This window comes from Varanus komodoensis, unplaced genomic scaffold, assembly GCF_004798865.1.
Source record: "Varanus komodoensis strain SLA01 unplaced genomic scaffold, ASM479886v1 scaffold1, whole genome shotgun sequence".
NCBI lineage: Eukaryota > Metazoa > Chordata > Lepidosauria > Squamata > Varanidae > Varanus > Varanus komodoensis.
The window spans coordinates 130,033,767-130,061,623 of NW_025335268.1; the positions used below are offsets into that span (position 1 = coordinate 130,033,767).

General features: G+C 44.3%; 1 protein-coding gene across 1 annotated transcript; it reads right to left on the reverse strand.

The window, feature by feature from the left end:
- Positions 1-474: 474 nt before the first annotated feature.
- On the reverse strand, positions 475-27,189 carry LOC123031278 (Krueppel-like factor 15). Its single transcript, XM_044446072.1, has 3 exons — positions 27,100-27,189; positions 16,244-17,286; positions 475-6,457 (listed from the first exon to the last, which is right to left on the reverse strand). The coding sequence occupies exons 2-3, from the start codon at positions 17,182-17,184 to the stop codon at positions 6,271-6,273; spliced, it is 1,128 nt and encodes a 375-aa protein (XP_044302007.1). The 5' UTR covers positions 17,185-17,286; positions 27,100-27,189; the 3' UTR covers positions 475-6,270.
- Between the last annotated feature and the right edge of the window lie 668 nt (positions 27,190-27,857).

The following is a 27,857-nucleotide window of genomic DNA, read 5'->3' on the forward strand; positions in this document are numbered from 1 at the left end:
GACCTATTCGCCCCTCCCTCCCGCAAGGCTCTCTGGGATTTGGAGTGTTTAGTACACGGGAGAGGGCTGCCTCCACAGGCCAGTGATGAAAGGAGCATGTGCTTGTGTCGAAGGCGGGGAGGAGCGGGGGATTGTTCGGCGTCGGCTCGAAGCGCGTCCCCAAAGTCTTCCTTGGGGCATGACCGTCGTGACCTTGTTCTGTTTGGTCAGCTTATCTGTTTGGTTAGCTAATCCTCGTTCACGTCACGATATGTGCGGTACACGAAAAGTGAGAAACAAAACAAAAACGAGGTCATTGGATTTAAGCCCAAGAGTATCTGCTTTCAGGACGGATGGAATGATGAAGTTTCCCCATTGGTTAATTTATTTGCCATGTTTTAATATTCTCAGGGAAGCAGGATTTATCCAATGCAGCACATGCATGTGATAGTTGGAGGACAGAATAGTCGAAGACAAAGGAACATTGCTGAATGCTACTTGTGAAATGAAATGTGTATTCTGAACAAATTTTGCCCCCACTCCCAGTAAAAGTTGTCCCGGTACCACATTAGCAAGGTCATGTTGCCAGTGGAGGAGGGCGGAGATTAGATTAGCTCTTGACTTCATCAGGGCCACTATAAAATAGATGCGAGTTGGTTCTTTGACTTGATGGTTTCCAGCGCAGTTGTTTGTCTACATACAGTAAGTAACAGAATCCATCCATCTCGAAGTCAGAGGTAGAATGGCTAAAGGATGAATGATGGAGGTCCTGCTATAGAGCTAGAAAGGGGAGAAAGGTTGATTTGGCTACATTAAGAAGGGTATAAAGGTTCAGTTCTGTGCACGTTTAGACTGAGGGGAAAGGGGGGCCTACAATTCCAGGCACTTCCCAAAGAGCATGACTTGCTGGTGCATGCTGGGAATTGTAGGCCTTTCTCCTCTAAACTTGCATAGGATTGCATCCTAAAATCCAGAAAACTGAACATTGCAACAGCAACAGAAAACAGAAGGCAAAAAAGCAACGTGTTTCACTCTTTGGGGATATGACATGGTAGTTGCCCAACCAAGATAAGATACAAAATGTAGGCTGGAAGCCCTATTTTGGAAATCTTTGTTTCTCATTCCAGGTTTCACATTACTTTAATCTGTGAGTGCAGTGCAGATAAATTCAGATTGGATACAATCCAGGCAGACCTGCAGGAATTTGGAAGAGATTCACACGGGACAGAATTCCATGTATGCCTTCAGCGTACCAAGTTTTTGCAGCAGAAAACATCATAAAATGTGAGACGGGGGCATGATGTTGGCAGGTTTCTAGCCAACTTGCAAATGCTTATTTAGGTATGCATTTTTCACTTCACGCTATGTTACATTTACCACTGTGGTGTGCAGGCAGTAAACATATAAAAAACTTCATTTGTGTTACTGCCCTACCTTTCCCAAGAAATTTTTGAACAGGAAGTGAAAACACCATTTCCCTCCTCCTCCCTCTGCACCTTGCCAGTTTGCCTTTTGTAACTTGATTAAGAGATCTGGTAGTCTCAGAAACATGCACATTTTTGGTGACCTTGCAGTTGGCCTAAAATTAATTTCCAAATCTGTATGGAATTTGGAAATTTCTTACTGCCAACATGGATACCTTGGTTCTTTTTCTAAGCAGGTCACAATTTCAAAGATTGTAAGCAAGGTTCTATGTCTCAGCCCAAGTGAACTGTGATGCAAACTAAGCCTGCTTGTCCCTGGTAACTACTGCCCATTGTGTTTTAATGTTTCCACCCATTCTTCTCTTTACAGTTCAATTGCTGTCCTCTCCTGTCCCCTCCCTGTTCCTAATTCCTTTCTGCCTATGCCACATGAATCATCAGCCAAAGGGTGTCTCCATACATTAGAGTATATGAAAATAAGGGGAGGTATTTTTTTTTCAGATAATGATAAAGACATTTAGGATAAATAAGGGCACAATCCTATGCATAATCAGAAATCAGACCTCCCCGTTCCATATACTCCAAACCAGCAGGTCAATCATTCTTCTACACAGATGGTGTCTTCCACTGCATCTCAGGGCAGCCATTTACAGGCTAGATATCCTCCAAAAGCTCATTGCACTCCCCATATCATCAGCCACCATCCTCTGCCTATTGATAAAGCTGTCTCTGATTGGAAATCTGGAAACAGTTGCACTTTCCTTAAAACTTCCAGTGCTGTGCAAATGCAAATATTTCTACCCCACATTTTGGCCCAGTTGCTCCACAAGGTGGCTTACAAATCCATTGCGTGTCAGTTGTGCTGTTCAAAATCATTCTCTTCTTCCTGCCTCTTCGCTGAACCCTAAATAAACTTTCTAGGTAATAAGTTCCATGGAGGGCAATAGGACTGATTTCTCAGTGAACCTACTTAGGATTGAGCTGTTACAGTACTATTCAAAACGTGTACTCAGAAGAAAGTCTCCCTGAATTTATTGGTGTTAAGTGGGTAGGTAATGTGTGTAGGATTACAGTGCTTTCAGTTTCAAGGAGCATCATCATGTGCTTTGTCCTAAACTTTAGAATTTATACCACCACCACCACCATCTTGAATTTCAGAGACTTAATGCATCATGGCACCAAGCAGGGAATGCTGCATCACTTATTCTTAATATAGTATCATTCCAATGATAGTTACAGTTCTTCAAGAGTAATTATTTTTTTAGCCCTGGGTTCAGTGACTGACACTGGACTAGTCAGTTATCTGAATACCTTAATTTTATCCACCTGTTGAATGAGATAAATATCTTCTACATTGTATAAGAACAGTATGCTGCATATATGTGCCCTATGTGTTTGAGTGTTCAGCGTTTGCATTCTGCTTGTAGCATATATGCAGTCTGAATTTTGTTCTGCTCATCCCCGACCTGTCTCTAAATGGCACATCACATCCCTTGCGTACTATAAGGTTTCCTGTTTCCAATTATTTCGTGGGACATAAGGCAATTGGTAAAAGATGATCCATGCAACGTATTTTATGAGGTTAGCTAGTAACTACAGAACAGCATAGCTTTTGCAGTCCTATGGACTTCTTCTGCCACTTGTGTAGGTACAGCTATGGAAAATTCATGTGCTACAAGGGAATCCAGGTGCTTGGATTAGTCACATGACAATACACAGCAAGTATTGTGTAAAGTCTTTCTTTCTGCCTCCATGCCATTCAATATGCATTAAATATAAGCCAAGGACAAATATAAGACAAGTAAGCTAAATAAACCCCAATAATTCCTGCCTTTGACTGTCCTAAAATGTGACACTCATAGCCATGAAGCAAAGGTCACCTAAATGTTCCACATCCCTACTCTCCATCTGAAAACAGTTTCCTTGCCAGGCAGACTTTTTTTCCCCATTAAAGGCCAATGTTCTTCTCTTTTCAAGGTTTTTTTGTGGAAGCAACAGATTACTCCCTGCCCAGCAAAATGGGTTTCCATGCCAGTTTTATCTAGGTTCCTTACCCCTTTAAATCATGCTGTGTCTGGAGATGCTTGTCTCAGCACTGGTAGGAGTTAACAGCTCTGGTAGTATTTACATGATCACATATGCCATGATGCAGAGAGAGAGAAAATATCTGATTTTACTATAGGCTGTGGACTGTCTCAGTTTTCATCAACCGCTGACTGCCTTCTTGAATGTGGAATTTATTTATATAGTCAAGAAGTCAATCAGGGGCCAAAGTGAGATAAGACACTGTAATCCCTGGATAAATGATTGCTATATAAACAAGTCCTTGGGAAGCAACCGGCCAAACTATCATCCATCCTATTCCTGTGAAAGCTAAGAAGAAAGGAGTAAGGGGGAGTGGGAAGCACATGGATTGCCTGAACACATTTTCTTTTCAGAAGGAACGCTGTGGTTGGCAAGTCGTTCTGCCAGGTTGTAGGCCAGTTTGGTTTGTTTTTCCTCTACAGTGACATAGGCAAATATATCTATCTGCCTGACTGGGCATGAATCCTGGATTTATGCACCTGTGAGCATGAGTTCTTGGGGGAGGGGGAGACTTTAAATAGCTAACATGGCCATCATGCAATTTTCCATAGGAGCTACTTTAAAATCCTTCTTTTAGTGACTTGGCCAACAGAAGCTCATTCAGCAGGAGAAGTAACAGCAGCAGAAATTCTCAATACATTCATTCTCAGCCACACTTGAAGACTGAGACAGGGCAGTGTGGGATAATGAAACCAAAGAGAAAATCCAGTTTTTGTGTATAGTGATCTGAAGCAAGGAAAGGAGAAGGCAGTTGTGTGAGTCACACAGCCTGGCATGTGCTGAAAAAAGAAGGTGCCTGTAGGGGAAGGAGGCTCAAACAGCCAAGGCAGGCAACAACAAGACATTCCATCATGGACACATCTTGTAATCACAGGCTTTCAAGTAAACATGCAAGAGTGCAGGCTGCTACTCTTGGCGGATGATTGTTCTCATCTGCTGGCAGGCGCTTGTCCAGAGAAATGCTGGAGATGCACAAGAAACAAATGCATTCGTGCAGATGCAAGGCATGCTGTTGCAGTCAGTTACAGCTGCAGAAAGGGACCTTCCTCTGTGCCCAGCTAAAGATTCCTTTCCTTTGCAGCAACAGCCGCAGAGTGCACATAAATAACGCTGAATGCCTAACTAAAGAAACAACGTCCAGAAGAGTAGTTGTGCTAGGAGCAGCAAAAAATGACAGAGTCTTGCAGCAGCTGATGCCAAAATACGCTGCTTCATCTTTATGGTTCCACAAAATTGTGTTGATTTAGCTAAATAAAACATTGGCCAGTTTGCATGATCACGGGAAAAAAGCCACGGTGCTTCCCCCACCCCCCGCCCTCATGCATGCCAATCACATGCCACACAATCACACATGGGTTGGCTTCCAAACCACCTCAGAGCCTTACAATAAACCATAGTTTATGGGGCAGTTTGGAAACCACCCACGCCTCTTCAGGTTCAGATGGCACATCTACCTGCACACCACAAAAGTAATCAGAGAAATCATGCAGAGTGTGACTGGGGTGCAATGAGGAAAAGAAACCATTGGGTTTCACCAGTAACGGGCATGTCATGAGCGGATGGAGCACATGGTGGGCATGTCATGAGCAGAGCCAGCTGGAACCGGGGGTCAGACTAGATGGCCCCTTCTGACTCGCACTGTTTCTATGTAAACATGCTAACCCAGCCATTGCCATATGGAAGGTCACCTGGGGTAGGTGGTAAAGGGCTGCACAGAGGACTTGGGAGGTCAGGGTCTATATCCCCCCTTGGCCACGAAGCTCACTGGGTATCGCCTTGTATGGATGCAAGGGAAGTTATTATATGTGGAACAGAAATAAAGTAAGCCCAACCCCTTTACACTAGAACCATTTTGGATGTATAACAATGATCAAGAGGAGCTCATGGGAAAGGCATGTGAGCCATGTAGACTAGCTGCAGAATGCTAAATGCTGAACATTCTTGCCTGCCTTATTACAAAGGCAGAAGAGATTACATTTCTTACCATGCAACACTTCCTCTAAGAAAAGCAACATGTGCACACATTTCATCTTGGGTACTATTCTCAGGCACTGGCAGGTTACAGTTCACAGAATACTACGCATTTCAGTTGTGTCTGTAAGAGCCAACAGTGATTCACAGTAATGCAAGATGCAATTCATTTCCTTAAAGACAAACAATTAAAACCATGGCAAATTACATCAAACAGTATGAAGCCTGCTTTTGGTGGCAAAATAATCATGTTTAGGAAAGTGTAGCTCATATTTTAAAACTGGGAACTTGGAATTCATACAGAAATGTGATGTTAGAATCCGAGATCCAGATTTCAAGACTCACTTTTGTAATTTTAGTGAACCCATATGATGGTATTTCCACTGAAATTAACTTTCTCCTGCTCATCTCAGTTTTAGAGTCAGTGACAAAACAATCAGGTACATAGCAACCAAAGAAGAAATGCTAATATTTGTATATTTCCCCCATGTATCCATCCTCACAGGAACGTTAGAATAATGTTCTAATGAGAAAACTGAGAAACTCACACTGTTCACTCCAACACCCTTAACTGTCACATTTTCTCTCCAATGTAATAATTATTATTTAACACAAGTTCACAAGCATCAGAGACGTTGAATTGGTGGCTAGCCCTGATTGTAAGGCAATTTGGTAGAGGTAGGCATTGGGGGTTCCATAAAAACATACTACTTCCTTATCTCCTCAATCAAAAGGAAAACAATCTTTTATATTTCAATTTGTCATCTGAATTTACTGGAATTTGTCTTTTGGCAAGGCAGCAAAGGAAGGGTTAACTATTACCCATACAACCCTGAGCTGTCCGACTTCCAAAGGAACTTAAAGATCCTTTGTGAATCTTTGTATGTTTGGATAAATGATCACTCCGGGCAAATTTCTTCTCACACACTTGGCACTGGTAAGGCTTGAGTCCAGAATGAGAGCGTTTGTGGCGAGAGAGTTCATCAGACCGGGAAAACCTGCCAGACAAAAGAACAGATATTTATGGTGCATTTGTGTGAACCATTTTTTCACCCAGCGCCATCATAAAGCAACCACAAAATAGAGAAAGTTCTGGGAAGTAGAACAGATAATCGAGCAGATGGTTCCCCTTGTTCAAATCTGGTAGAGCATATGAACCAGCATGAACATGTATAAACATGTGCCATACAAGAGCCAAGAGAACAGGAGGAATGGTGTTTCGGAGGTCCCCAAGATTAAAGATGAAATGGCTCATTATGCCTGGCCCTTCCTTCTGGTCAACCCTTGAGATTATATTGCTCCCTGTTCTTGGAGCCTTTCCTTCTTTTTAGTTTTTAGTTACATGAACCAGGGCACACACATGAGACAACAGCCAAGGCAGCAAGCCTTTTTATTGAGTTCCAGCAGCACCTCCCAACAAAGAAACTCAAAGACCTTGACAATTATTGGCAAAGTCTTCCGCCTTTCACACAGTTCTTTTTTCTGTTTAGAGTGAGGAACACAGCCTTGCAGAAGGAAACATAGTTTGTTCAATGATACATAATAATTCAGGGAAAAGCCAGCTGTGATCTCACTGCCAATCTTCTCAATGTCATAGCAAAAACAGCCCCAGTCAGAAATGTTTTCCTTTTTAATTGTAAAGGGGCCTTTGTTCAACCCGGCTGATGTCTATGAGTGGAGCGATAGAATGCAGGAACAGGCAACCTATGGCTGTTCTAATTCAAAAAGCCCTCTGCAAGGGTCGATTTGGACCTCCGGCAATCTGTTCATTTCCTTGGAAACCTGTTGGACAGGGTGGAAAGGTAGGGAGAGAGAGAAGGGATGGCAGCAAGGTGATGAGTAAGGTGTCCTCACACACTTTTGACTCTGGTTCTGCCCACGCCGGGCTTCAGACTCACATACCACTGGCACTTGACCCAGGACAGGCTGCTCCCAAGAGAATGCAGTTTCAATAGAAAAAAGGGTTTCCCACCCCAATATACAGTAATAATACCTGCTTTGTCAATCTTACCAGGAATTATGGGTTGAAGGATGAGGAGCAACAATGACCATCACCTCTAGTCAGCATGACCAATGAGGTTATGAGAGGGGTAGTAACATGGGAGTTGTAAGCCAAAACCTTTGGGGTCCACAAGTTGCCCATTCTATACTTTCAAACCATTCTATACTTTCAAACTTATGATGGAGATCCATGTCATATGCTGCATATCAAGAAAGCACCTGCGCGCACATGTGGGATAGAGTGTTACATTTGAAGTGGCAATCTGCCCTCTTGACTGGCCATAGCACCCCAGTTTCTGCATGTGGGCTGAAATACAGATCTTATCGGCGTCAGATGTTTGTCTTTGTTTACTTATTCAAAGTATTTCTAAGCCACCTTTCAGGAGTGTAGTAATCCAAAAACTACTTGCAATAATAAAACAAAGATATAATTTCCATTATAACACATTATTAAAACCACAGGCCATCACAAGAAAGACAATTCAAATAAGCCAGCCACAAGAAAATACAGTTCAAGCCATACCTAGATATGCAAGGATAGCTATGCATGCAATGTACTTGCTTCAAAAGAAGCAAGTCTTTCTATAGGATGGCGGTGAGCCATCTGTGTTTTTAGGCTGCATCTCCCATTACCCCCAGGCACATAGTCAAAGCTGAGAACGATGTGATCACCAGGCCAACAATATTAGCGGGGCTACATGTTGCGCCCCCTGGCTACAGCCCAGTGATTGAGGATGGCAGCGGGAGGGGGGTAAGTGCAACCTGAACTGAAGGGGCAGGAGGTTCCCACCAGTTCTCAGAAATAAAATCCTCATCTTGTTCAGTCCCGTCTCAGAGCTTCTCCAAAGGCTCTTCAGCTGGTGAGCAGGACTGGAAAAGACCACAGAAAGTTGCTATCTACCAAAGCAGAAAAGTCTGGGGTAGATGACCAGTACTTTGATGTAATGCAAAGAATCACTGACAACCATAGAAATGTTTTAATTAATTAATTAATTAATTAATAAAACCACCCTAAGCTTAGTCCCTTCTGTACCTCTTTCAGCTCTTCAATTATTATTTTCAAAAAGAGCTCATAATTTAAAGAAGCAAAAGGCTGACAAACCTGTCCTTAATATCGCTCTGTGATAAGAAGATCAAATAAGTAACGAGGAGTACCATTTTTAAACTCTAAATAGTCATATCTATACAGGGTGCAACACCAGTTCCAGAATTTTTGGAGGCCTTTGCATAGACAAATTTGGTTCTCTTGTCTTGAATCTATTGCCATCAGCTTCACTAGATGACCTTTAACAGATAGAGAGCAATTTCTATCTACTTTATCTGCACCATTCATAAATAGACAAACCTCAGGATACACATATAAACCTTCTTTTCCCTAAACTAAAAAGTACCAGAAATTTTAGCTTTATAGACAAGAGAGATGTTCCAGCCCTTTGTCCCCCCTCTGCCCCTTTTCCAGTTACATAATATCATTTTGGAGACTGAATAACCAAAACAGTCTTCAAACAGGAGCGGGCTGGTGTCAAATGTAGACAAGGCCAGGCCCGTGCCACAAGCCATACCCTAGCAGAAGCCCACTGACAAGGCCCCTTGGAGTTGCTCCTCACCTTCACCGCTACAACCTGCATGTTCACTGACCTCTTACTCTGGCCCAATGACAGTGATACTGCGGAGCGGTGGACACCACTGCATGCTTCCCTACTGACTCTCAGTCTGCCAAGCAAACCTGTGCTGGTGGTAGTGAGAAAGAGGCCGAGGAACAATAGGAGCTGGTGACAAGGGTGGTGGGAAGGTTAACTCACTGAGGGAGGAGCTCCTTGAGGGTGTCTTCCTCAGGGACTCACAAAGCCTAAGCCAGTGCTGGATTTACAAAAAGGTGTTAAAATCCTCAGTGGCCCCAACCTTCTCTTTCCTGTTAGTCATTGACAGATCGGAGGTCAGGGAAGACCCAGTCTGGTATTTTGGCTGAATGAGTATCACTTTGTACTTGCAGCTTCTCCACAGGGGCATTAATTGTCTGCTTGTAATCCCTCACTCATGGAAGTTTGTGAGTCCTTTATACAATATTGTCATCCTCTAGGGCTTCTCCCATATTTTACACTGATTTTTCAAAACTTTTTCTTTCAGCAAGGAAAATGCAGTATTTTTCTGGATGTCATTATTATTTGTTACAGATGTGTGTTGTTAATTTGCAGTCCTGCTCTATACTACAGTGTCATTGTACTATGTAATGGAACATACAAGGACACACAGAATGGCAGAGAGGAAAACCCAAGGGGGGAAAAGTCATCATGTGAAGGATGTGCTAATCTTTCTGCAAATGAAACAGAAGTTGTTTCAGTAAAGTGCTGGTTTAAATGTCTCTTGTAGAAAAGCCCTTATATTCCATCTCATTTGCTACTTTTCACCCAGTCGGGTGGAGAAAAGGGGCTACAATCCTCTCCTCCTAGGTACCTAGAAAAAATTATCCTTTCTCACTTCTTATCCTGATTTCTTCTCCAAGGGGAGAGGGCTCTGATCCCACCTGGAAACTGGTAACAATGCTCCTCAAGCAGGCAGGGAAACATTGCGAGGGGAAACTTGTTTAAACCCCTTCTTGCTTCAGAACTTTCTGCATCTAGTAAAGGCAAATATGTAATCACTGAAAAAGGTTTGCAGCCACTACCCTGGAATGAAGGAATCCAAGTTTGATTCTTGACCATGTCACAAACTACCCATATGATCCTGAATAAGCCACGTAGTGGTAGATATGAAACCTCTTCTACCTCATTGGGCTATCAGAAACATACTTCAAAGTTTAGTTCCATTATAACGGACATTATAGAGCCAAGGACCGCCCTTATCAGAGAGAAACATGCATGCTGCAGGAAAAGAATTCAGGCCCTCAGATTCAAAGAACTGTGCATTCTTGGTGCCCCAAACATATGGTGAAGCCATTAGAAGAGCTTATGCATAATGCACAAAAGAATGTGGTGTCAGTCACTTGCTATGCTCATCCTCTCCCACACTCCATCCACATTTGGAACTCATATCTAGCACAGCAGAGGAGTCTCTTTACAGAGCACTGCAGAGATCAAACAGATTCCTGATACATTTACCAGGGCTCCAAGGGGGTGGGGAGAATACTAACTTTTTGCAGGAATGCATTCCAAGGTTTCAGGTTATTACAGCCAAAGGAAGCTGGAAGGAAACAGATCAGCCAAGATCACACAGGAGCCTCTTGAGCAGGAATGCAGATCTTCGGGCTTTGGGGCCAAATGATCCTCCAGGGTTCTGCCACTAGCCCTGCCCTCTTCCCCTGACAACACCAACTGTTTTGGTGGTTTCTCTGCTTTTGTGCTGTGCTTTTCCCAGTTGGAAAAGATTGAAATGCTTCTCCTAAGGCTCAGTTACTAGCAGTAAGACTTTAAGCTAAAATATAGTAGCATTTTGCCCTTACTTCTGTTGCCTTTGGCTCTTGGGTTTCAAGTCATTCTGCACCTGTTTATGATTTCTGATAGCCTGCAGTTTTTAGCCTACAGGTTAAGAAAAAATGCTACAGAGATTGACAAAGTGGCAAAGAAAAAAACCTCCAGGCAGTTTGTTGCCACAAGCATGAAAACATGAATACATAAAAAAAGTATATGTATGTTGTGAGTCGCCCCGAGGCTTTGTTACGATGGGGGCGGCATAAATAAAATAAATGGTCTAAATAAATAAATAAATAAAACAGTCTTCCCCTACCTGGTACCTTCCAGATGTGTTGCATTACAAGTCCCATAATTACTAACCATTGGCTATGCTGGCTGGGAATGCTGGGAGAGCATCTGGAAAGTACCAGGGCAATGAAGATTGTATTAAAGAATGGCAATTTGTCAAATGAAAGCAAAAACCTAGCACTCCCTTGCTCTTAGAGATAAGAAAAAGTAAACTGTTACACCTTCCCAGCCCTATAGCTTTAGTTTAACCTAGGAGTTTGTAACAGTCAGGTCTATCTCTCTGTGTATTTCAGTACTGCCTATACCAGGGTAGCAGTTTGAGGCCCTGTTTTGGCCCATCATATCCATCAATCCTAGCCAACATAGCCAATGGTGAAAGATCTTATGGGGCTGGTGGCCAAAACATCTAGAGGACCACTAGTTGTCCGTCTACACTGGTTGACATTTTCAGAAAGGAATCTTTCCTGGCCATCACTAGAACTGCCAGAGATTGAAACTGGAAGCTTTAGCACACAAACCATGTGCTCTGCCACTGAGCTTAACCTTTCCCTGAAATGTTTGCAACCTTCTGATGAAAAGTCTGTGCTCCATACAAGCCTACTCCATTCATTTATCCTTGGTGAGCCTTTCTTGCACTTTGCTAGGATGTTTTGATATAGCAGTATAAAATGAAAACTGTGAGAAATTGTGGGAATGACTCTCTTTATTGCTTTGCAGTTCTTCCTTCCCCCACACAGAAATAATTATTGGTGGGATTGAGGTAGGGGAAGAGATTGGACTCACAAAAAGCTTCCTCAGAATCCAGGAACACCCCTACCCCCAAGAGTCCTGCCTTTCTAACAAAGTGTGCATCCTTCTGATCACTATTTCCACCCTTCTTCCTCCTACCACCTCAAGAGTTGCTTAAGAGGCAATCATGGGCAATGCTGGATCAAACTATTTGTCCATCTTCTAGCCTTCCCCAACCTGGTGCCCTCAGAGATTTCATCCTACAACTCTTATTGTTCCTGACTACTGGCCATGCTAGCTTAGACTCAAAGCAGCACTATTGTGGGAGTTTGGTCTACTCTGCCACGGAGGTTTTCACATTGGCCCAGGATCCTCTGTTTCCTAAACAGGCTCTTGGTGAGCTATGGTCTTTCCTCAAAAGACTCAGCCTCTCTTTCTCCCCCTGTGCAGCCAGAGATTCCAGGCTGCTTGAGAGCAGCGGCACACACACACACACGCACACCTGAGCTGATTTGATGATGATGCTGGGAAGCTAGTTCCCAGCACCAGCACCAGCACCAGATCAGTCCTACCCAGCCTCCTTCCTTGTTTGGCACCCCTGGAGCCTGCCAGCAGTTAATCACTGTACCTACATTCAGTTTCATTGCAGAATTGTGTTCTGAGTTGGACACAGAGCTTTTTGCTCTTTTGCTACATGAACTGTAGGTGGAGCTGTGCTAGAGCAGAGCAATGCAAATAAATGCAAGGCTTTCAGAAATGATGCCCCATTTCTCCCACTAAATAAATAAATATTTTAAAAAAAAACAGGCGAAACTGGAGGATCAACATCTTTTAAAGAACCTATAAACCAATATGAGTGAGGAATCACAAGCATGCAACAGATGCCTTGAGCAGAAGTTCTGAATGTGCCTGTCCTATTTTGTAAACAATATAGACCTTCCACCATCTTCCATTTACCACAAGCAACCATGCGGACAAGCTGCCCAGCTCCAAGACGTTCTTGCAAAGCTTTCTGCAAGCTCAGACAATTGCACATTTGTCTGTAGCAATCTCTCTACATTTTGAAAGTCTCCACTCATGACAGCTGGAGGCTTTTAAATTTTAAAGAAAACCATCTGCTTGAGAAAGGGATACATGTGCAACAGGCATGCACACCAACAATCTCTCAAGACTTTGCAAAATTTATCCCATAAGATGTGTCCTATAATCTGGAAAGACAAGGATAAAGGGGACAGAAAAATGTCCTGTTGTGTGCTTGTTTTGGTGGAATATCAACTATAAGCCTGTGGGCTACAGTCACCCTACTAAAGGAAGGGATTCTGGCATAAACAGAAACACTGGAGATTAAATTATTTATGCAACTGCTTGAAAGAGCATGTTGGACATAATTCCATGGGGTGGGGAAGCTAGCGTCACCACCTTGATTTCCTAGCACAGCAGGGTTCCTAGGCCTTTAAGCGGTTTCACAATAGCAAGCAAAAATTCAAGATGTGAAGCTTTTTCCTGTGCTGCTAAGAAATAAGGAGTTTGCCTTCTATTCAGTGGTGAGATAGTAGCTACTGAAGTCCATGTGCTCATCATTCCAATCCCCAAAGCCATGCCTTCAAGGGGAGCCCAAAATGCCAAGAGTTATGGTGACCAATGTCGACTTGCTCTTACTTCCACTAGTAGCAGCATGTTTGTAAAGCCAATGACTGGGTTCCCACAACATGACATGGGGAATGAGCCACAATGGGTTGCCATGTCAGCCAAACCCAGAACATTTCCTATACAGTGTCATATTGTCTTGCAGCAAGCTGTGCTGACAAGCTGTGGCTTGTTCTAGAGGTTGTTTAGTCTATTGTGAGTTGTTGTGTCAACCAAACATGGGACAGCAATTTCACTGTGAGTTGTAGGGATTGCGTAGAGCAGCAAGCTAGAGCAGCGAATACTCCTGCTATTCTTCATGATCTTTTCTGTGCCAACACCAATCACAGCTCCTCTACTAATCTCCAAGCAGCACTTTGGAGGGGACCATCATTTCTTTTTGGCCCCAGAATATTGTACAAATCTGCTCATAATTTATTGTTGCTGCTGCTGCTATGTTTGGACCAGGAAATATATGTCAATTTAATATCTGGAAAACAGATGAAGAGTAAATGTGTGCCAATTTAAATCAAGGCAATAAGTGGAGGGGATATTTGTGTACCTATAATAACAGAACATCTTCTACATGTACACAAATTTATTTTTAATGTACTTCCTCAACCTTTAAATTGCTGCACATTTGACCTCCTTTTATTTTCCATCCATTAAATTGGCTACTTTTCTTGGGGGTTTTAGTACTGTTAGGGACCTGCAGTTACCACAGCACTAAGTATTCCAAAATAAAGCCAAGAAAAGGCGAGGAGTTAAGGGGAAGGAAAGAATTGGGAAATGTTAAAAAGGTGGAGGGTGCTGAAAAGAGTCAGTTCAACACGTAAAATCAGGAGAATTATATTGCTAAAAGCACCTTCTTTTCTGCCCCCCTCCCTTTTCACTGCTTTCCATTGGCAACGGGACCCTGACATCTGTGCAAAAATTAACCCATTACAGCCTCACCTTGTCAGTTTCTATGTATGTTACCCACTACACTTGCCAACTCCTTTTAACAGCAGAAACATATAAGGAAATCAATCAGACAAGCCCACACATATCAACATACTTCCACACCTGTGAAAGACTGCCAATAACAGCAACAAATGTCAAACAGAATTGTGCAATTTTCTTGCCCCACATTCCCAGTGGCACATTTTTGACACTTTGGGAAGAAACCCCCAGCAGTGAGTGAAAAGGGGTAGTGATCAGAGTGAGGAAGCAGAGGCAAACCAGGTCCTACTGCAAGATCTGAGGAGGAAGGAAGGGTACAGCAAGCCTGTTAGCTGTACTGTACCACAAACAACCCTCACTAAATAGCTTATTTGCAGCGAGTCTTAGCATAACATGCAAATTCAGACAAAGGGTCTTCATTGCTTAGTCAAGATCAAGCCAACCCCAAATACTTTGCACAGGAACACAGATAGAACAAAGGCACATATTGTTACTGGGGAAACAGGTACCACAAAAACTGCAGCTGAGCTCAGTGGGCACATGGAATTCCGAACCCGGCAGCTGATGATGTCAGCACCCCTGCTAATTCAGAGGTTTTGGCACTGTAACTGCAACCCATTGTAACTGCAACCCATAGATCAACCATTGGTCTATCTAACTTAGTGCTCTCTACATCAGGGGTCCTCAAACTTTTTCAACAGGGGGCCAGTTGAAAGGCGCCGGCGATGGGCGCAGGCCGCCAAGGTGGTGCGGGGGTGTGAGCGTGTGGAGACCATTCTCTCTGAGCGAGTCCAAAACAATCTCTGTGTGAACAAGCCGCTGCCGTGCCTCACTGTGTGTGTGCGCGCGCGGCGAGTCCAAAACCTCTGAGGAGGGCTGGATAAATGGGCATGGCGGCCTGGATCCGGCCCACCGGCCGTAGTTTGAGGACCCATGGTCTACACTGATTGGCGGCAGCTGTCTGTGGTTCCCTACACCAGTCAGTCCCTGGAGATGCTGCGTGGTGAAACTGGGGTGTTTCCCATACAAACCATGCATTCCACCACTTTGTTGTTATCCTTTCCCCAAGAAAAGGACCAGCTGTTAGCTGTTAATTGTTGGGCAGGCATAAAAGACACTAAAACCCTGCCAGATAGGAAAGACAAAAGGAGAACAACATTACTGCTCGTGTGTGTGTGTGTGTGTGTGTGTGTGTGTGTGTGTGAGAATCAGGCAGCTTCAGATCAGGGATGAAAGAATAACACTAATAACTAACTAAATCATAGCAATGGCAACAGCAGTGTCACATGCTGTTTACTAAATATGTGACTTTTTCATAAAGTCATTTCCTGTAGAAGGGAGCTGGTGTTGTTATTAAAATGCCAGAGTTTGCTATAAATGCTCTAGCAGAGTTCCTACCCACATTGATGAAGACTGTACAGAAAATCCTTGTGGATTGTGCCCAGTGTGTGTGTGTGTGTTTCTGTTTAGACAATATATTTTAAATTATTTTTCAGACCTTGTCTAGTCTGTTGACTTTACTTAGGCTACAATCCTAAACATACATACTTACTAGGAAAAAAGCCTCATAGAACATAGTGGGACCAACCTCTGAGGAAACATACTTTTCCACTTTTGGCTGGGAGAAACAATTAAAGCAATTATAATACGTGAAGAGCATTACTTTTATCTCAGGTGCTTTATTGAGCAATGCATTATGTTAAAAGCAAGAGAGTTGACCTATAAAATACAGAATGGAAAGGCTGGAGAGCTCTAGTAGGAAAGCAGCTTTTGTTTTCACAGACTTACCTCCAGCCACAGTTGGGCCAAGTGCAGGTATATGGCTTTTCCCCAGTGTGGCGCCGGAAATGTGCCTTGAGGTGAGAACTCTTGGTGTACATCTTGGTGCAGCCAGGATGTGTGCATTTGTGGACTCGGATGACAGAAGAGGAGGCTTTCGGGACCTTGGCCTCCTCCATGCCTTTTGTGCTTCCAAGAACTTCAGGCCTCAGCTCCACGGGCAAAGGGGCTATTCGTACATACTTTTGATCTGGACCTGTGATGGGGCTCTGGACAACCTGAGGAAGAACAGTCATGCTCTGGCCTTGCATTTTGATGACCAGCTGAGCCAGCCTGATACCACCTCCCACAGGGCTCTGGGTGGATGAGCTACCTTCACTCATTTGGATGGGCTGGATCTGAAGGACGACAGGGATAGTCCCCATGGTCCCCGGTATGCTAGTACCACCAGCTGCCATTCTGGTTTGAGCAGAGCTTTCAAGGCTTTCATCTGGGGCAGTTCCGGGAACAGACTTTTCTCCAGGGCTTTCCAAGTTGATTTCAGATTTTATCTCAAGCTGTCCTCCTACCGGCTGTTTGTCAGTCAGTTCATCCTTGAGAAGTGCCATCTTTTCATTCAGGAACTCCTCAATCTCCTCCAGTGTAGGAATGAAGTCTCTGGAGAGTTCTGGGCAAAAATTGGGTAGCTTGAGGTAAGCTTCGTAGACAGTTGTCTGTGGTTTTTCAGCTTCCTTTTTCACTTTAGACAAAGAGACACCCATCTCGGATGTGCAGATTGCGTTGGAGATAGCTGCTGGGTTAGACTCTTGTTGCCTGCTGAACTCCTGCAGCGGATTTAATGGCGGCATCTCTGGTGCAAGAGCATCAGAAGTGTTGCCTAGCAGAACAGAAGCTGAGGCAATCAAGGGACCTGAAGTAGATACCAGTTTGCTATGATTTACTGAGACCATTGGTTGGTCTCCTCTCTCATAGAAACATACATTGGTAGCTGTGTATACAAGTATTAAGCAGTTTGGCTCAAAAGGATGACATCTGGAAAGCTATGCATCCACCTGCAAGAAGACAACCACAAGGAAGTTTCTTTACTAAACCAAAAAAAAAAAAAATACAGGAAACACAGAACACTTAAAGGTTTTATCTTCTAGCAGAAGATACTATAAGGACAAATTTAATGCAAAAGTGAAATCAACCTGCAAAAGTATCCTTGGAAGTCCAGCTAGATCCATTAGATGTAAAATATACAATCTAATTCTGGGCATGTACAAGAAGTTGCACATGAGTATTAGCAGGTCACTGGTGGGGATATCCAAGAACAGACCCAGCCAGCTGAATGACTATTGAAATACATGTATAAATGTGCATCCAGATACACTTCTACATCTGCAGCACATGCAGAACCTTGTTTTCAAGCACTGACATTGTATGCTAGATTGAAACAATGGATCCTGTGGATAGATTAATGCTGTACTTTATGCCACAGGTATTCCTGTGCTCCCAGTTCGGTAGTCAAGAAGACTGTAGCCCAGAGGAAAGGGAGGTCCTGTTTCTGGAAAGGGCAGCTCCACACTAGCAGTGCCACTGCATAGTCTGCAGGAGCCTCCAGCTGGTCCTCATCAGCTGCTCGGCCTGGTGTGGCACTAACAAGGCCCAAAAGTGCCTGTACACTGAAATAAAATTTTGCACATCTTGGGCACATGTTTATCATTGAATCATTGAAATGTGAATTTCAGGCTTCATTTCTGAAATTTGAGGAATAAAGAATATTTGTTGAATGTTTAAAAAATATTAAAATATCATCTAATTTCTTGGCCTCCTTTTTGGTGGGTTGGGTGGGAAATCCAATGTCCAGAACTTCAGAAGATCAATTTCTGTTTTGGCTAGTAGAAAAGAGGAGTTACTTAAGCGGAAAAAACAGTTTTTGTTTAGGATGGAAGCAAAAACTGCATGCCATTCATTGGGAATATGCTGGTTGATATTTATAGTTATTTTTATTTATCCATGTATTTTTAAAGAACTCTTAATTCTTGATAGTCTTAACCAACTTACCTGAGGTTAAGTCCTAAAGAAACTTCTTAATTCTGAGCGTACTGTGCAAAAAAGTTTGCACTGTGTATCTATTTATACCTCTTGTTATGGGCTATGGCCACATAAATAAAGCTTCATGTTTTGATTGCTACTAAATATCAATCAGTATCTTAAACTCTTCATATCCAATTGTATCCATAACTGGAAATGTTGAAAAATGAGAGAATGTAAATTCAAATGTGAGTAAATAAATGTGAATGGAACTGTGCTTGAGAATTCTGCCCTCAGCAAAGTGTTTCAACCCTAACCAACACAGCAGATTGAATGCATTAATTTATGGTGGCTTAGTATTTTGTTCAAACTCGGCCTCCCCTCTCTTTTCAGGCTCACTTCCTTGCAGCTTCGAAGCCACCACAGCAGGTTATGGGGTGTTGTAGTGTTTCATAACCACCCCCGGTCTTGCCATGTTGTCCAAACCTGGGTAACAGGCTAAGCACAGGACAAGTCCCAAAAGCTTTGTCCTGCCTCTTGGCCAAATTAGCAGAAAGTTTTGCCTATTTGGCCCAGAGACTCCAGTGAGTGTGCACCCGTCGCTTCAGCCTACTTGTGTTTCCCCCCTCCCCCGTTGCCATTGCCAATTGGAGGTCAAGATGGGGAAAACGCCAGGTGCCCTTGTGGGACACCTGCTAGACGGCTCCAGAAGGGTTTGGAGAAGCGCTTCAGGATATTTGCTCTGCCAAATCATCTGTGAGGCTCATTACAGGCCCCGCAGTAAACAAGACACATTGCGCAGCATTCTATGCAGTGCGGTTTGTTGTATTGTGCAAACCCACCCACTGGGCTATATCTCAATAGAGAATATATTTTAATGGTTTCCAGTTCAAGGCTTTTTTCCAGTGTACTCTCCTATGGCATTCAAGAATGTTCTGAAGGGGGATGGACAATCCCTACACATGCACGTATGACAAATGAATTAAAAGACATATCGGTTCACTTCAAATAGAACATACTAACATTTACAGAGCTACATGACTCTAAGCAACCTTTCTTGGAACACACAACATTATTCCCATTAATATTTTCCCAAGTTGTCCCCAGTTCAAATGCATCAAATAATGTTTCATAACGTATGGTCTGTAGTGCATTTCAAATAAAACTTGAAAAGTTATAGTGCGCTACTTAGAATGGAAATTTACAACAGAAGTTTACCCTGGGAATTTATGTTAAGACAACATTACAAGAGAGGAGGAGAAAAAACGGTGCGAAGGTAGAACTAAAGGAGCCTTTGACCAGGGTGTGAATGCATGGAATTCCTTCAGATTTGTCCACAACATGTTTGCTATTACTACGTTTCCAAATTAAAGAATTTCAGCAAGTGGGAGGTATAGAATTCTAGTAACTGAATAAATGCTGAAACTAGAGATTCAAGAAAGCATTCCTGAATAAACACACCCAACCTTTAAAAGAGCAGCACTCAGAAGCATTTCATGGCTCACCAACAGCAACATGTGGGTCAACGACCTGGCATTGCTCAATGCATTTCATAACACCATTCACAACAGTTGCACAGTATCTTTTGCTTTCATGCTAAATTAACTCCCACTCAGATCTTTGTTAAGTAAGTGAAGTGCTTGGGAGGAGCCAGTGTCATTCTATTTTTCCCTCCCTCTAGGATTGTTTGGTAGCGACTTCTTATGTAATTAAGGCCGAAGTTTGTTGGATCTAGAGAATGCCCTGTTCTTTGCATTTCATTGTTTTTTCCCAGAGGAGTAGAGAGCTTAAACTAGAGATCTTACAAAGCTAGAACCTGATAGTTAGTGTCACTAGATATTTTATCAACAGTTGACACTGTTTTTCAATCCTAAATCTTGAATTCAATCCTAAATGAAACATGTCAAGCCTTAACCTAGGATGCAATCCTATTGCCCTTAGGGGACATCTGAGGGAACATAAGTTTGTTTGAATTCCTCGATTCAAGGTTGGAGGTTACATGTCTGCCTCAAAGTTGGGCATTGGAGGTCTGCCCCCAGGTCTGCTGGCACAGAAACAACTGCATTGGCTGCTCTCCAAGTTTGGGAGAGCAACTTTGGAGAGGGGGTAAAAGGGGGTGTTTGGGGGTGGGGAGAGGAGACTGGGGAGGCCAAGGTACAAGGTTTCCTGATTTCTTTCCAGTTTCCTTCCTTCCTCCTCCAAGACATTCTGGCTAGATAGGCAAAAAAAAAAAAAAAAAAGCCTGCCCAGCAAAATGCAGAGCAAAAGCACAGGGAAGCAAAGTTCACCCCTGCCACACCTCGGCCTCTGCACTGGATGCTCTGCCTTCAGGGTTTGCAGGCATCCCTGTGGGCCCTCACCCTTAGCCACTTCTGAGAATGCTTTATACCTGAGGACAGAAAGCCAAGTGGAGCACTGGCCTACTCCTGCTGGACTAAATATTTAGTTTCATATTTATAAGTTGCCTTTTCCATCCAAAGCAGCAAACAAATGTAATAATATTATAAAACTTTAAATTTTAGAAATACGAACAATTAAGATTAAAATATAATTCAATTAGTATGAAAACATAATTCTAATAATTAAAGACTAAAACCACAATAAAACCATACATGTAAAGCTGTTCAAGGCAGGTGTGTTTTCAAAGCCTGATTTGAAAGTGAACTGCTAATTACACATCTCCTAGAAAGGAGGTCTGTAAGATAGAAGCCACTGCTGGGAAGACCCTAGGGCCTCCCCATCTAATTGATATTAAAGATGGGTTAATCAGTAGAACTTCCTATGCGGTCTAAAGGCACGAACAGCTTTATGCAAGCAGAAGCAGTCCTTCAAAGACCCTGACCTCAAACCTTTTAAAGGCTTCAAAGGCCAAACAAGCTTGGGTCCAGAAATGCATCAACTACCAGTGCAGCCTGGTATAATATGTTCCAGCTGCAGCAGGACTTGTGTGGCTGCATTCTGCACCAGCTGAATATTCTTGGCTCTCTTCTAAGGAAGACCCATGCAGAATGCTTTGCAGTAGTCGGCTCTGAAAATTGCTAGTGCACACATGACCAAGGTTAGGTCCGTTTTCCTGAGAATAGGGTCATAGCTGGCACAGCAGCCTAAGCTACTCCAAGGCACTGCTGTGACCACCACCATCACTAGCACTTCCACAGACAACGCAAGTCTACAAGAATCTCACCCCCTCAAACTGCACATATGGTCCTCCAGGGAGAGTGTAAGCCCATCTAGAATTTGGCTGAATCCCACTACGCACGTCATCCACTTTCCCTATTCAGAGCCTGTCCATCTTTTCTGGATTCAGTTTCAGCCTTCATCTATCCCAAAACTACATCCATACTTCCTGTATGAGAATGCCCCAGGAGGGTAAGTGAAAAAGAGTTACATACAGTCAATATATCGGTGACACTACTTGCCCTGTTCCTGTGTTCCTACCCTAAAACAGAGTGGGGTTTTATCCCTCCAGGCAATTAAAGGAATGTAAAACATTATATAATCCCCTGTAAATGTTTTTTAATGTTTTATAGAAATGGCTTGAGAGACCAAGGAGGAGCACTATTTTAGTGGGAAACCCAGAGAGTTGGTTCATATAAGCATTTTCATCTTTGAGAACCACAACACCAAATGATGACTTATTTGTGTCACTGAATGAAAGAAAGAATAGTATACTATATCTTTTGTGGGGGGGGGGGGTTGTTTTTTGGTAATCAAACATATTTCAAGCTATTATTCTTCCTCTGCTCCAGTTCCTAAAATGATGCAGTCAGAATTCACATTTAGCTCCAAACCAGCAAGTATTAAGTGAGTGAGTGAGTGATGAGAAATCAAGCAATGAACATGCAAATGTGCAGAAAGGGTCTTTTCATATATTATATGGAAAGCACTTCTGAACTTCTCTTGCATCATGTGTGTATGCTGCTAATGCAGGAAGGAATGTGGGAAAGAGTCACTTTGAACAAGATGTACACTCTGACTAATGCAGACTTATGAATTACATAAGAATTGCAAAAACCACATGTAATGCTATGCACTCCTATCTGAAATCAGGTAAGACATGCTTGCCTAAGATTGGTCAATATAGATTCCTCATACAAATTACCTTGTATTATATGAATATGCTGTAGATGCTTTTAGCTTGTTGCACTAAAGAGAGCAATGGCACATGGATGCTACAGGATTCATTGTCTGCTAGCTAGTATCACAAAAGACAAAATTTGATACTTTACACACACAAAAATGAATTTGGAATTAAATTATTCCATTTCTTTTATTTTGTCCTTGTATATTCCAAGTGGTGAATGCAGGCAAAACAATACATAATGCATTACAGCGGTCTTCCTGAACCTGGTGCCCACCAGGTATTTTAGAGTACAGCTCTCACTGTTCCTGACCATGGGACATGCTAGCTGGGGTTGATGGGAGGTATAGTCCAAAACACTTGGAGGGCATCCAGTTGGGTTCAGATTTGCAGAAGTTGGGTCAAAAGCTTTTATTCTGTGTCAGTTGACTTTGTCCTGTGCTTTAGTGCTCACATCTGGTAAAGAAGTAAATGACATCTGACCTAATGTACAGGGTTGTTACAAGAAGAAATAATTTAAAGGTTATGGTTATGCTCATGTAACAATACACAAAGGAGTGTTCCACAGTCTAATTAAGGCTTGTAAAGTATTCTGAGAACTGGGCAAAACACATGGTATTATTTCAGGTAGGTATGTGTACCTTTACCCATCTCCCATTCACAAGTTTTGTATTACTGTAAAATTCTCACTGGCCTTCTCTGCAAAGGAACAATTTAATGGTTTTGGCCATTGGTCCACAGCCAGTGTTGGATTTAGAAAGCTGAGACTAGCAACACATTAAGTGAAAAACCTGGTCAAGTACCAAGTTGTTTTGGGTTTTAATGTTCAGTGCAAAGGATACCCGGCACTCCCATTTCTCCTGTGGTTTGACTGATAAAAATAGAAGGGTAGGTGTATAACATCTCTATAAATGTTTTAACTGGTTTATTGCAAAGAAAATTATGGCTATGAGTTTGTTTTTAACAGAGTCCTAGATCCAACAACAGGAGCCTGGTGTAAAAGACATTCACTTAGAATGTAAGTATTCTGAGCCCTGGAATTTGCCTTGTGTAGCAGAATTGAATGGTACTTACACTCCTTTCACCCAAAATGGCATCCCCGGTTACCCCCCAGCCTTCCATCATTTCAGTAGTATTAATGTCAGGTGAGAGAGAATTAATGATTTGTAGCTTGTGTTATTAATCAGTTTGGGGGAAGAAATCTCTGCTGATCTACTACAGCTCACCAGTAAATCCTGATCTAACTTCTGTCCAGTTCTGGCTTACTGCAGTCATTAGCACATTCTCATGTCACACCAACCTACCCATTCAATAAGCTCTACCTACTCCCTCTTCCCCCTCAGCCTTCCTGTAGGTATCCCAGAGGACACTGGAGTAAGACCACCTTCCCCCCACTCCAGCTGTCATTGCAAACCATGTTCAGCTTGTTGCAGAGTTATACTTATGTCCCTCAGAGACCACAAAAGCCATTTTGACAGCAGTTCCTTCAAAGTGTGCAAACAGCACCTTGGAAGGTCTGTGTTTGCAAAGCATTTTACAAATTCTTTTTAGGACCTCCAATTATGCATTTGTTTAAAAATTATTTTTCCTACTCTTTCACAAATATGAACATGCACACTTACAGGGGTTCTGAAGTGGGCAACCTGATCTTGGCAATGTTCAGAAAGTTACCTTCCTGTCAAAAAGCGGCAGGTACTAATTGTAGACATTAGTAAATTTTTTCACCTTTAGTTTGGTTTGACAGCTGTCAAAAGACAAACTCTCAAGCCAAACCAAAGGTGCAAATGGTCTGTGCTTGCAAAAATGGGGTGGCAGGATTTGCATCCCTTTGTGGGAAGATCCATCCTTTCTTTCCTCTTTTGAACCATTGTTGTAAGGATGCTCTCACCTTTCCACTTCTCCCTGGGAGTCTAGATGCTCAGGAACAGAGGAATGTAAGTCATCCCACTTTTAAAAGAAGCTATCTGTTGGTGAGCTAGCTCTTGTAACTCCCATCCCTTTTAAAAGAGAGTTTTTCCATGCTCTTGTGCTTTGTTTTTCAGAGAGGACTCTGCATAGTTTCTTCACAGGGGCACATGCAGACACGAATGCAGATGTCCCTGTGAAAATACCATGGGGGTCTCTGTAAAACAAGTCTTTCACAAACTCCTAAACATCTAGATCATGAGTCCTCAAACTATGGCCCAGGGGCCAGATCCAGCCCGCCAGGCCCTTTTGGACCTGCTGCGCGTGTGGCCATGCCCCCTGCTGCCCACCTCGCCCCCTGCACGGGGAGGCAGAAGTTTGCTCGCTCAGAGAAAACTATCTCTAAACGAGCAAGCCGCTGCCTCCTGCACCCGCCTCGCGGCGCATGCCCACCCCCGCCTGCACCTCACCCCACCCCCCCCCCCCCCCCCTCCCCCCCCCCCCCCCCTCCCCCCCGGTCCGTGCCCCCGCCCACCCCCCCCCCCCCCCCGCCAGCCCACGCACACTGCCGGCACCACCTTTCCAGCCCATGCGCAGCACCGGCAGCTTTCCACTGGCCCCCTGGTGGAAAAGTTTGAGGACCCCTGATCTAGATCCTTAGGAGCAGGTGGAAAAGTGAGAACACCCTTAGGTCAGCAGAGTCGATATAAATGAATAAATATGATCGTGCGGCAAAGATAGTATAAATCCAAGCACCCTCTTCTTAATTAGGGGGCTTCTGTCCTCCCCTTGGAAGATGGCCTTTTTCCGAGGGAGAAAGCAATTTCCACAGGCCTAGAACAATAGGAAAATTGCTAGGCTTGGGGCCATAGTTGTATATTTGAGACTATGGATATCTTTTCGTTAGCTTAATTTCCACAAAGGAGTTGTTTTGAAGGGAGATTGCTGCTGAAGAAGCAATCCTTAAACCTCTTCACTTGCTGCAGGAGCCCCTGCAAAGACTGTTTTGGAATTGAAATTTTTTGGTGCAAATATGGCTATTTTTAAGGGACCTGATGGAAAAAGCCTCCCGGCTGTGCTCTTTCTTTGCACTCTTCATACCAGTATGAGTAAATTGTAATTGAAAAGGAATCTCTCATTTGGGATGCTCTATGGTAAGGTGCAAAATCATTCAAGCCTTTTATTTTATCTGAAGCCATTTGGTTGAGATTGAATAGCTGGCTTAGCTTTTTGCGAAATCTACACGCATCTAAGTAGCGCTCTCTAAATTTACACGTATGCACATTTTACGCAGATGTAAATCTCTGATGGGTCTGGAGGGAGGCAAGGTTATCAGTACACTTCATTTTCACCCATGGGTGACTCCCAAGCAGTGGGGGCTCCTCATCCATTACAGTTTGCCCTTTAAGCTTTATAGGAGCTCTCCATGGTTCTGAACCCCGTCTCCAAGACAGGTTCTCCACTGTGGGTAGCGCGCTAAAGCTCAGGGTAAAAGCTGCACGGCATGAGTAGTCCCACTGAGTCACCCGCCTCCCCTGCCTATTTTAATCTCTCCGGCGTTGAAAGGCATGAAATATGAATCGCAAAGGCCATGCGCCATTCAGGGACCGCATGATCGTGGACTCTTCATGCCCCACGAGCTGCTCAGGCGGAAAGAATGCGCGTCTCGGTCAAAGATAGCGCACGGAAGGGGCAGCGCGGCTCCTCGGAGCGCACGCTCAGCTGACGCGGCCGCTTGGGGCCAGACCGCCGGTCCTACTCCGACGGCGCTGCCTCCCCTCTCACCATTCATGGCCCCTGGGACTCCCGCCTTCGCTCCGGCGGCACGGGGCAGGTCGGCCGTCAGTCAAGCCCTTTCCGCGCCTCCGGTAGGGCAGCGCGAGGGCCGAGGCGCGTGGGGCGGCTCGCCCTCGCCTCCACGCGATTGCCAAATCTTTGCGCGGAGGCGCGGAGCCTGCTCGGCGGGATTCCTGCGCTGAACACGCCGCCTGCCTCTATCCGCGAGGCAAGAGGTGGGGGGAAGGCCATCGGGGCTGCGTTTCTAAGGCCAGGAGCGGTCGGGCTGGGCGATCAGGGCCGCGCGAGCTCGTCCTTCGCCCCCGGAGAGCCAGATTTCCCTCATCCGCATCGCGTGTCCCGCAGGTCAACAGAGCAACATATAGCCTGAAGTTAACATCGCGCATGGAACCTTTATTCGGTCCTTAGTTTTCCCGCTCACGCTACAAAATAACTGAGGACTATGCTTGTTTGGACTGGGGAAAAAGTCCTACAACTCCCAGCATCCCCCAGCTAGTCATGGGGAATGCTGGGAGTTGTAGGCCCCCTCTTTTTTTCCTTTCCAAACGTGCATAGGATTGCACCTTAAATAGGCTGCTTAAAATAATTAATCTAACGGGCTGACCCCCCTCCGGGGCTCTTGCGATTTCCGTGTGGAAGATCTGAAATCTTCCACACTGAAATCTGTAAATCACAACTAACACGCCGATCAACTCGCCTCGTGGAGCAGAGGAGTCTTAATCTCCCCCAGCTCAGTCGGCTGGAAGGAGAGAAGATCAAACCTTTCACAGTAGATAAAAGATACAAGCGAGGGCGGTTGGGAACGGATGGGGTGGCAGAGCGTTTCACGCGCAAAAGGCATCAATGCACCAACTCCTGGTGAGTCTTTTACTCCCCGTCGCCCCCCACGGTTGCCCCTAAAAGGTGCCCTCCGATTCCGGCACAGAAAGGCACCCCGGCCCGCCGTGCTTCGCATGCAGCTGAATGCATGCACCTCGCACCCGGAAGATGCCCCTCTCTGTCAGCTCTCCCGGGCTCCGATCTCGCTCGCAGTCCACGTCAGCACGGCTGCCCCATTCACCCTTACCATGGTCGCCGAGCGGCTGGCGATGCGTTCCCTTCCCCGCCGGCACTCCGTCTGCTTCGGTCGCGCTCGCTCGCTCGCTCTCTGCTCACATGATCCGAGGGAAGGCTCCAGCCGGAGCAACAGGCCCGCCCTCGGGAAGGCTTGGCTCCATCCTCGCCTCCCCATTGGGCAGCCGGTGGCGGGGGCTCGTCCGGCCGCAGGACCACGTGGTGCTCGGCTGCCGAGACCGTGCCCACGAGCAAGCCGCCTCTGCGCGAGCTTCCCGCGGCATTGTGACAGCCGCGTCTTCCCGGTCAGTTTCCCTAGGGTGTGCAGACGTGCATGAAAGAGTCTACCGCGGCACAGAAGTAATACATGCTGGCTGGAGAATGCCGGGAGGCTTTTGCAAGTTGTTAAACTGTTTGGGGTGGGGTTGAATAAACGTGCACAGGAGGGCACCCTCAGGGTTTCAGCTTCGTATGCCCCAGGACTGATAGAAAGAATAAAAGGAACTAATTATAAATAAATGTAACTGACGTGAGGCCATTAAATGTACAGTTCATTATGAGTTACACAGGTGATTATTAAGAAACCAGACTGCAACTACACAATTACAGCTAAATTGCAGGAGCAGTTTAATAATGTGTTTTATAGTGCACTCCTATACACATCTACTCAGAAGTCAACCCTGCTCCAGGTAAATGAGTTTAGGACTGCAGCCATAAGGCCTGTGTGGGTAGTGTTGAAATTAAGGCAGAAGTCCCCTTCCCGGCTCAGCC